The sequence below is a fragment of the Magallana gigas genome, chromosome 3, assembly GCF_963853765.1.
Source record: "Magallana gigas chromosome 3, xbMagGiga1.1, whole genome shotgun sequence".
NCBI lineage: Eukaryota > Metazoa > Mollusca > Bivalvia > Ostreida > Ostreidae > Magallana > Magallana gigas.
Window position 1 is genome coordinate 53,993,666 of NC_088855.1, and position 11,247 is coordinate 54,004,912.

Here is an 11,247-nt window from a genome sequence, read left to right on the forward strand (position 1 = left end):
AAACTTAAAAAAAAAAAGAATAATAATTCAATTAAACAAATGAACAAATATCTGATACTATCAACTGAATTCAAAACTAAATCACACTGTATCAGATATAAAATGGCAGTAAACTACAAAATGTTGTTTAGAAGCTATTTCAACAAAAAAAACTCTTGTTGAAAAATTGCTCAAAAATGTTTAAGTTCAACCGTGATATTACAATTACTTCTTTCAGCTCGATATATATATGAAAATTAGCCTTTAATAACAGTCACTTTTACACACTTAAAACCTCTCTCTGAAAAGGAACTCAGTCACTCCAAGGACACCACGCACCCACGACGCTCCTACCCTCGTCAATTGCCTGTCCCTCGAGTATCGCTATCCTGACTGCAAGCCCCGGACTCACAGGTCTCTCGCTTCCAGTCTACAACCACTTTTTGGATAGAAAATACACCCCGCTCAACACAGCATACGTCCCTGTCATTCGTCTTTTACCCACATGACCTTCCATAGGAAAATTCCCGTCTAGCGCCCACAGTCTGTAGTAGAGTAATTTTTACCAAACACCCTTATGCACTGAAATTAACACACTGTGACTAATAAAGTCCCGATAAACATACAAACATACGACCAATTACACCAAGAACTAAATTACCAGCAAAATGTACAAAATAACAACAAAACAACCTTACCGGCTATATATGTAAAGTTAAGAAAAGTGTCTGCTGCAAAATACTAGTAACTGAGGGGGGGGGCATCCCCCACCACCACCCCCACCCCCAATGCTACGTGCCTGTGATGTGTTCTGGAGTTGGCGCGCAAAAACTACGAATGATATATTATGGCACGAAGGCCTGCTTTACCATTTACACAACGACTGAGATCTTGATCCCATGGTTTGAATGAACTCATCCAATGTCATAGATCCATTGGGAGGGGTCAATTGAATTCTTTGACATTTGTTTTGTAACAACTACATATATTATACTTTGGATTGAATGTTTTGGAAGAGAATTAACACACACACACTTAAATAGTAGTTGTTTAATATTGGTTTTTTTTCAAAGTTAGACCTAACCATTAGGCACCCCCCCCCCTTCTTCTCGCAGCAAAGATAATTGTTCCTAAATTTACCTTGAAAAGATAGAAATATTGAGAAGTTGGAGTCATAGGTATACTACCCCCCCCCCCCCCCCCCAAGGATTAGGAATTTCATAATTTGGGGGGGGGGGGGGGTAAGTAAGAATTTTTTGGGGAACTATAGGTATTCCCACACCTTTCAATTTGCTTCCGACGCCACTGTTCAAGATGAATGATATCGCCCGGTCGGTCGAAATTTGGTCACACCCCGCTTCGGCGATTTAGTTCCTCCAGTAAACATCCCATGGCCAGCTATATGAATACGTATTTGTTCTAATCCAAACTGATGATTCTTGAGCATTGATGATAATCCAACACCAATTACTATATTACATGAAAACTCTTGCTCACTGTGCTATTACATCCCATATAACATTTTCATCAGTTGTAAATGTTATTGCCGACACATTTAACATGCATCGGTTAATCTTTTTAGTGAAAAATCTTGATATTCCTTGCTCCCATTGTCTGCACTGTTTCGGAGAAGGCAACTATGCCTAACGTCATGACGGTCAGGCAATTATATAGCACTATAGAGGGTGGAAAATTCTTTAAAATCAGTTTGTATTTCTCATGACAATATATTCGGAGGAAATATTATTTGTTACCTATCTCATCAGCTTTGTACACCATAAAAAGGGCAAGCATTTTCTCAAAATATCTAGCTCCAAACAGGTATACCATCAAACCACGTGTTTTCCGTTTGTATGTAAACAGACTGCACACTCCCCAGGAAGCTGCTGCAAGTGCCCTGAAAGAAATAGTCTCTGTGAAAAAAGCTAGATCATCACCTAACAAAATACATGAAATATCCTTCTCAGTGGTACAAAAAATTTTAAAACTGAGTAAAGGAAAATGTAAAAATGCAGTCAAGGAAAAAAATAATTCTGAAGTATATATGGAACTACAATTTTGATTGGTCGATTACCGGTGTGATACCTTAAAACAATTGGCCTTGAACTCTAGATAGCTATCTGGGTAATGGTATAACATGACATATTTTTAAGCTTAGGGAATCTGCATATTAAATGGTCTCAAAACGTCCGTCTTGACTGTGGCATAATAACCCTACACTTCGATAAAGATGCATCTACTACTATTTTATAGACCAATATGTCAGACAGTTATTATCAGTATGTCAATGGGTTTCTTATTCTTATACAAGTAATTTCTGTTCCTTCCTTTAAATCCAGGTACCTTTAACTTATAACGAATATGAACGTATGCATGGTTGGTGAAATGACTTTTTAAGAATACATTCCTTGGCCTTATTTTATAAAGATTCTTTGAACTGATTGACTGAGCTCCAAGTAGTTATTCTTTTTTTTTTGGGGGGGGGGGGCAAAACTTTAATTTTCTATACAATTAGAAAAAGGTTCACTGCACAAATGCCCCCAAATATCTCCACGTTGTTACGTATATATAGATATCCAGTTTCACTGTGCTTGATAAAAATCGAAAATTGTACATGTTCAGAAAACTATTGCACACAAAATACCATGAATGAACAAATGGGTTTCGCTTTCGATATGTTTTTGACCCCATCGTTTTTTTAAGCAATGTGAGCTGTATTGTTTTTAATTTTATTTTGCTGCAAAAACCTGCTAGTATAAGTCTGCATGTTACTTAACTTTAAATTTATGATAAATAAGATTTAAACAAATCAAGAATTCAATTTTGTTGAAATTATGGCTTCTTAACGGCTTCTCCAACAAAGGTATGGCAAACAGAAATTTAAAAGCCATGATATTTTTTTCGATTTAGTAAAAAAATAACATTTTCGTAAAAAAAATCAACATGAAAATTTCAGCTCATATTGCTTTAAAGAAATGAAAATAAATACTTTGAATTAATCTTTAAAAACATCGATACTAGCCGAGGAAAAATTTAAAATATATGTATATATAAAGATGATGTGTGTCCCCCAAAAAAGAAAAAAATTATGAAACAATGAATAGTTATAGAATCCGTCTCATAAGACAAAGATAGACATTAGGAACCTCCTTTCTTTAAAATTCACCGGTTGAAACTTTTTAATGTTCGACATGAAGAAAATTTTGCGCATTATGAAAATGGAAACGAACCGGCAGATACATGAACAAACATCTCTCGGTTTTCTCGATCCAGAGTGAGACTTCCAATTAATAAAATTATTAATAGGCTCTTGTGTTTTTTAATGAGCAACTCTTGGCTAGCAAAGGTGAATCGACCTAGGGCCTTGTTCCCGTTATGTGATTTTTGACAATATTTATAGACAGAAACGATGTAGGCAAATCTTTTGACATCAAATAGATTATTTTTCTTTTTGTACCTATCTTTTCCAATTACGTCAAGTCTATATTTAAAGTTTCATTGTATATTTAAATTTATAGATATTCTCTCCTTTTCTTTCCGACATGCACTTCAACATACCGGTACTGAATGCTATATCGATTATACTGTTCTAGGGTTTTACTACATAAAAGTATTAAGAAAAATTTGTTTATGTATATTTTAACAAGATATTGTTCTTTCTGTAATGTTTAAAGTTGCACAATTCATTTTTGGGGGTGTGGGAGGGGGGGGGGGTGTTATGGAACATGTGGTAGAAGAGGTTGAATAAACAAACATTAAACCTTAATTCAATCTTCAGTCTTAATCTTCTGTTTCAATATGTTATATCCAGGATTACAAAACAAAATAATAATAGCAATGTCATCTTGACAAATATTAATTTCATTCCTAGTCACGTATAGCTAAAACCTAGCTTTTCTTTGTTAGCAAACAGAAAATGAATCTAATACGACTAACACCATGCACCTCTTTAACGTAGATCAAAATTTGTTGCACCACTACTCTGATTAGTCTGTATAGATCAAAATTTGTTGCATAACTGCTTTGATTAGTCTCCCTGTATCCCTGGAGGAGAAGGGAGGCCGATGACTTATAGGAGAGTCGCCCGAGATACAGCGCCCGGTCAGACAGACACACAATCAGCGCCTCCAGTGTAACTAGGTCAGTCTGGAAGGAACCTTGCCCGTTGTCTGAAGTCGGGCTTGTAATTTGAAATGATGGGCCAATAAAACGGGGTCCATGTAAAACCGTGGACAATTTTGCTGTGCGTGTCCTCTTTCAAAGGTAGAAATGACATAACAGAGAGGTTTATCGATCGAGTTTAATGTAATCCTTGTGGTGGTTTGTTATAGAAACGCCGATATAATTTGGTGGATCTTCCAAAGTGTCTGTTGGAATTTCTTTCAGAATCTTCATCATTTCGTCAAAATTCTGATTAAGGTAATGCTAAAATGCCACATGAACACTGATACTGACGCCATCTTCTCGGGAGCATGCGATTGGACGACTGTCAATTCTGTTGGTTGCATCTAGATGTTCCAGAGTCGCATTGGCCATTGGGATTTAGCGTACTATATTACCATCACTGGAAAAATCTCTGAATACCTCTTGTATTTTGGAAATAGTATGTGCAAGAGCCTCCTTTTTCTGCACGTTCTCGTACAAGGCATTTGTCACCAGACTTAGCAGTCTAGTCAGATAGCCATCGATGTAAGCGGCCCTCCCAAAACCTTCATGCAATCTATCCAAAATAATTTCTGCTTTTGACAACCACTTTTTATCACATTCCTCTGAAAGTTGCAAATCTTGTCTAAGAAGGATACACAATTCTGGGGCAATATTAGATATCGTTATATTTTTGAGAACTAGAAGGGTACCTTTGTCGTTATCCGTTGCCCTGTCTATATGGTGGTATGGGAAAATGTTACATCCTTTTATGAAAACGTGTTCGATGTTATACTCCTCGCATGCTTTATATTCAATCTCATAGAAATTTATCAAATCAACTGTTAAACCATGGCAAATTTGATTGAAGTCAGTATCAACCCATGAAATGAAAGGTTATTTAATGTGATAAGAGTCTAACAACTTAGTCAATCTTTATTTTGAAAATGTACTTAATTAAGCCATATAGTTTTCTGAAATAAGCAAACAATCCTTCGAAGTATTTCACCTCAAGCAGAGACAATGAAAGTCTGAACGAACTGTTGTTCTTTCTCCAAAGAGCAGGAGTCGCCCGCTGGAACGACAAATAGAGGCTCACCATTCACCATTTTGGACCGAACTTGTCTCGTTAGAACAGAGGCGTCGTAAGCCCTTTTGTTAACACGCTGTGGCCACTTAGAAATCCTCAAGCATGGTACGATGTCGTATTCATTCACTGCCCCTTGCCAAGGGATGGAGAGACTATTATGTGAGGGTGTGGCGTCCCTCCTGTACTGAAGTTCACTGTTTTGAATTGCCCTGGTAGTAACAGATAAGCCTCTTCGTTAGGGGTCCATTCAAATACGTTTTCTGTGAATATCTCGCAATGGAGTTCGTTTCTCATAAGTTCCGATTTGGTTGAGTTTGACACAAATATTTTGTCATGTGCGCCGGTGGAATCGCTGAATTTCCAGTAGAATCCATTTTTATTTTCCATATCCACAATGATTCCTGTCACCTCAAACTTATAATCCACATCGGTTTGTTTCCCTTTCGGTAAGATACGACATTGCTTTTCCACCCGACTTCCTGCTCTATGTTACCTTATGATTGGAATTATTCGACTTTCTGTCCAAATCTCGTGGTGCATTTTCCTGATGTCGTCCACTTGTCGCTGCCAGCTGTCTAAAGTGTCGACATACTTTTCGAAAATTGTGTTAAAAGCGTCAGTCATGTTTCTGAAAGAAATTAATGTAGTTACAGAAATAGGTGCATTGAAAATCAAAATTTACTAATGATTATCTTAAAAAAAAAAAAGAAGAAGAAAGAAAAAAACATGCAATTTTAAATAGAACATTGTATTACCTTTAAATCTGGATTTTGTCCAACAGTTCCTTGTAACATATCTATAATACACACAATCAATATATATAAGAGGCGTCTTTGAATGCGAGCATTTGAATTCGAATTTACCATAATTATATAAGACCTATAAAAGTCAAAAATCAATGTGCCGATATTGATCTGCGCACACACACGCGCGCATCCATATTATCGAGCGATTTAAACCAATTAAACACTTTTCTGAATTCTGTTACCGGTGATACTTTTGTGAATATGCTGTTCAATATTCATTCACACGCGGCACGTACAAGCTGCTGAATATTGTATAGAAATATAACTTATATATTATCATCAACAAGCTGTTCATAAGCGGAAGTCATATTTACATGCATATATGTATCAAAGTGAAACTTTGCTCTTATATTCTATCATACCTATTTTTAATATTAGATAAGATAAAGTACATCTATAATATACATATACATGTAAATATGAGAGCCCATTACGGGTGACGGGACCCTGTAAATATCAATTACCTGTAAATTTATAAACTATTACAACTTGTGTATATATACATATAATCAACGATTTAAATGTTTTGTTAAACTGTTTATATCGTTCGAGTGGGTTGTATATCGTCGTAGCTTAGTGGCTAAAGTATTGAGCATCTGAACCGCAGATCACGAGTTCGAATCCGTCTGGAGCTTTTGTTCATGTTAACTGAATTCAAATTTTGAAAATGCAATTTTTCATCCAAAATTGCACATCTTTTGCTCATTTGACTTAAATGCCATTATGATATTTCTCATAATCAAGTTAATTTCTGCTGATTTGAGATCATATTTCAATGTGTACTGAGCCACCTTAATTATGTACTAAATACAACCAAACTATTACAACTTGAGTATACACAACATACAAACAACTATCAAAGTTCTTAAATTTATACGGTAAATTTACCAAAATTAATTAATATGCATTGGACCCCCTCCCCTGGCCAAATTAAATATCCCTCGGACCCCCCCCCCCCCCCCCATTGAAGTAGGCGGATCCAACTTTGTACGTTTAAAATGAGTTTTGTTATCTCTTTTACAAAATCAAACTGTACTGTCTCTACTTATACAAAAAATCTACGGTCGTCCTAGCGGTCACAGTCTTTACACGTTTAAATCGGCAACGATAAATGGCAGTTACTGTTTGAAAAATTAATTACTTTTCAAGTTATTTTTTAATATGATGATAGGCAGACCATCAAATAAACATTCCCAACATCGCTCTATTTTTAATAGTCGTCAGTCTGATCAAAGCTTCCACTAGGTCATTTATTTTGTTGGTCGCTTTGAAGGTCTTTTCACGTGACCATCAAAATAAAGTAGCTAATGCAGTCAGGTGCGTAGCTATAGGCGTAAGCAAGTTTACAATGGCTTCCACATCATTTTCACACAAAAAACAAATTAAAACTTTGTTTTGCGAATGAAAATTAAACTAAACCATATAAATAATTCCGGAGTTTTATTATTCCGCTGATTAGTCAATGTGTAGGAGCTGTTATTTCAGAATAATTATGCTGAGAAAAGGCAAAGACGCCTTGTCTTTCTTTTTTAATAAACAAAAAAACTTTAAAGCTTGATTTGTAATGATAATTATGAGAGTATTTTCGTACACAAAAATTATATCTAGAATATAAAATAATCTCGTCATAAATCAGGCACTACCTTTTCTTTTTTATTGATAATTTTATGATCTAGATAATGAAGTAAGCATTTAACACATTAAAAACGGGTTATTTTGAAGAAACTCCTTTTTCTAGATACTAAAAATTAAATGTCTGAAATGCTGAAAACTCGCCATCTTACGGGGGCTTTGCCCCCCTGTGCCCTTGTCAGGGCTTTGCCCCTGGACTCATTGGGGCCTTATAGGTCCTGTCTCAATTTGCTTCCACAATAAACAATCCTTATTTTTTTTTGTATTTTATATCGGGATCGGTGTACAGGTCCACTCGGTACTCCTCTGGTGTGACAAGGTCGTTAGGAAAGAAAGATGGCGTCTTTCCTTGGAAAGTTACGATTCCTCAAGTCACCTCTAACGAGGCGCTTGGCAACTTCAGTCGACGCTAGTTATAAGGATTCTCTCCCAGCCAAAGTTAGCGGACACCCTGAAGCCGGTATGGAATATCAAGATTAACTTAAATGTTATTTTTTCTACTTTTTCCAAGGTCATGTCAATGCCTTTCCACATTTTATACTCTCAAATTGGCGAAATAAAGGATTTAACTTATTGTTTTCTCTCAGAGTATATTGTGAAAACCTGATTGACAATATCTTTTTCTTTTATTATTTGTTTTAGTTTAATGCGGTACTCGTGCTTATTTTCTTGTCATGATATTAGACGAAACACGTTGGGAACAGCCCACCGTTGGGTAGTTTGAGCCACAAGAGTCGGCAGTTTTATCAGTTTGTTGTAAATAAATGAAAAACAAGATGGCAACGAGTTTTCTAAATTTTCTTTAATTTGCTATCCAACTGAAATTTAAACACCAGATTCCACACTATGAACTCCATAATGTTGTTTTAACAATTCCTGGTATCTACATATATCTCTAATTAGTATTTAAAGTCATTTTAATTCCATTTCTGCACATCTCAATCTTAAACAGTTGTAGACTTCAACTGTTGTAGAGAAACATTTGGACTACAACTGTTGTACAGTAGAATACTGTTTTGACTACAACTGTTGTAGAGTACTGGCGTGCAACCATCTCTCGCCGAGTACCATTTCTTGCCAGTACATTGTGACACCATTTTATCAACACATAAAATTAGATACGAAAAATGACGTCACAATGTACTGGCGAGAAATGGTACTTGGCGAAAACTGGTCGCACGCCAGTAGTGTAACGATTGGAAACTCTTGACTTGCAAAGAATGTGCAGTATAAGTAGGTAAATGTGACAGCCTTGTAAATCTATAAGTTTTTAATGCAAAAGGAATGAAATTTGAGTATTTATACTTAACAGTAGAAATTCTACTGTTAAGTATAAATACTCAAATTTCATTCCTTTTGCATATACTATAGGAATTTGCAGATTTACATGGCATTCTGAATGCAAAGTTTAATTCATGATTCAAGGTGATAAGGTTTCTTTTAATTTTGTTTAGAAGCTTGTCACTTCAACACACTAAGCACATCAACATGATGATCAACACAATCACAGAAAGCTATATTTTATCCCCAATCCAACTATGCATTAAGGGATAATATGTTGCTTTTGATATGTAAAATAATGATATTGGTATGTTGGAAATTGTTCATTATGTAGACATGATAGGCAATAGATGACTTGTGTTTCAGAAATAAAAAGATGGTGGGCCATCACCTTGTGGATGATTGGAGTTTGTGCAGTGACCCGTGTTTATCAAATGATGGATGAAAACCATGGAAAACGTCCAGAATTTATACCATACCAACATCTCAGAATCAGGAAAAAGGTACGATCTTATCAAAGAAAAGGGATGGCTTTCCCCCTCACCCCACCCCACTTTTTTGTTCAGCAAATCCCCGTACACCCTTGATTGAACCTTGATAACTAATATTATCTCACAAATGTTTGCTCATCGTTGTATGAGATAAAAGTTTATACATGTATTACCATGATTAGATCTGCTTTCTGTGGTATTCATGGTAGATATAAATAAAATAAATGACAGCGTCACAATTTTGTGTATTTGATATGATTGATTGGTTTTAACAAGTTGTTATTAACTGTTTGTCTTACTCTGCAATCCAAATTATAGAAATTTCCTTTGATAAAACAAGATAAAAGAATTTAAAAATGCAACTTTTTGCCTACCTGTTTATTTTCTCTTAAATGAGTATTTAATTAATAATTTCAAGAGCTTAACCTTTTATGCATTTAAATACCAGTGTTAAAAATGAGGAATTTTCTTTCATCAGTTCTCTAGATTGCATAGGAATTGAAAGTTTTGCATCCATATTTTTAAACCTTTCCCTAACTACTGGTAGTTAGTGGTGGTGTTTTAGTTACGATTGTTTCATGGGAGAGGGTTTTGTTGGTTTATCAAACTCATTATATCAGTGATGTTATTGTTTATTATGATTTTTATGAAAACATTACTATGCTTTAAGGCTTTCCCCTGGAAGGAAGGATCACAGAAAACACTTTTCTGGTGCCCAATCACTAACGCAGGATCAGAGGGATACCTGGAGATGACCCCCGAGGAGGAACTGAAATGGGGGAAATACCTGCATGGACATTAAGGAATGTCTGTGATAGTGACAGAGTTAAACGAATTGATGTTTTAATTACTTTTGTGCCAGAGTGTACCCATCCTTAAAGGAATGCTACAAACAACACCTGATGTTATGTAACACAATGACAACAACAAATAAAAAACTGTTGTCTCTTTGATGGTAGATATTTGTTATTTTTTGTTGTCGGCTTTTAGCAGAGTTGTCTGTCATTTTTTGTCCTTCCTATACACCTATTAATCTATTTACTTTTTGAGCTACCTTAGAAGTACAATATTCGCTAAGCTCATTGGGCATGTTGTATATTACCCCCTTCTGTACCTGAATCATCAAAGTCACCTCAGAAGTCAGAAAAGTAAATTCTGGTAAAGTGTTAGAATACAGTGTCAACCAATTTTGCAGGTTTTAAAAGTGTTGCATTTACCTCAAAAAGCACATGCAAGAAACTGATGTATCCGATCACTTGAAATCAATAGACGAATCCACACTTTACAAAACGTATGTCCCTTGGCCGCCATCTTTGGGGAAAAACCCATATATTTCTCACAGTAGCCTTTGTAGTTTAGAGGGTTGTAACTTCGTCATTTGACATTAGAAATCCGTTTCCGCTGTGAATTTGGATTGCCTCAAGTTGGGGCAACCCATACATCGAAGGAATAAATAAAATTCCGAGAGATTTCTTCACAGGGCACCCAAATATTTGGTTGCATAAAGAAGGGAAAAGTTGTTTTTCCCTTTTGACCTTTGGGTTGACCCCGCAAAGGGGAACAACTTTTGCAAAGTGTGGATTGGACTATTTAGCCATTTCGAGTTACAAGTGAGATACAGTATACAGAGCTCACAACTCTTTATTATGTAATAAAAGCTCAGGTCATGTTTTTGATATCATATTGAATACCTGATAGACAATAACAAAGTTTCATACAAATTCCAATATGACAAACACTGATTATTTGTGTCATAACAAGTAGGTAGGGAAAAATCTGCTAGAAACATTGTTAGCTTGCATTTTGACAAAGGTAAATGAAAACA

General features: G+C 35.6%; 1 protein-coding gene across 1 annotated transcript; it reads left to right on the forward strand.

Moving 5' to 3' along the window:
* Positions 1-7,938: 7,938 nt before the first annotated feature.
* On the forward strand, positions 7,939-10,375 carry LOC105342170 (cytochrome c oxidase subunit 6A, mitochondrial). Its single transcript, XM_011449054.4, has 3 exons — positions 7,939-8,110; positions 9,298-9,434; positions 10,093-10,375. Exons 1-3 carry the CDS (start codon positions 7,987-7,989, stop codon positions 10,222-10,224), a joined length of 393 nt encoding a protein of 130 aa, XP_011447356.3. The 5' UTR covers positions 7,939-7,986; the 3' UTR covers positions 10,225-10,375.
* Positions 10,376-11,247: the final 872 nt, after the last annotated feature.

What these genes read in the sequence shown, in the direction of transcription:
- LOC105342170 (XM_011449054.4), top strand. Translation starts at nt 7,987, where the DNA reads ATGGCGTCTTTCCTTGGAAAGTTACGATTCCTCAAGTCACCTCTAACG. An exon ending in TAGCGGACACCCTGAAGCCG is followed by an intron (nt 8,111 to 9,297) that starts GTATGGAATATC and finishes CTTGTGTTTCAG; the next exon opens with AAATAAAAAGATGGTGGGCC. An exon ending in ATCTCAGAATCAGGAAAAAG is followed by an intron (nt 9,435 to 10,092) that starts GTACGATCTTAT and finishes CTATGCTTTAAG; the next exon opens with GCTTTCCCCTGGAAGGAAGG.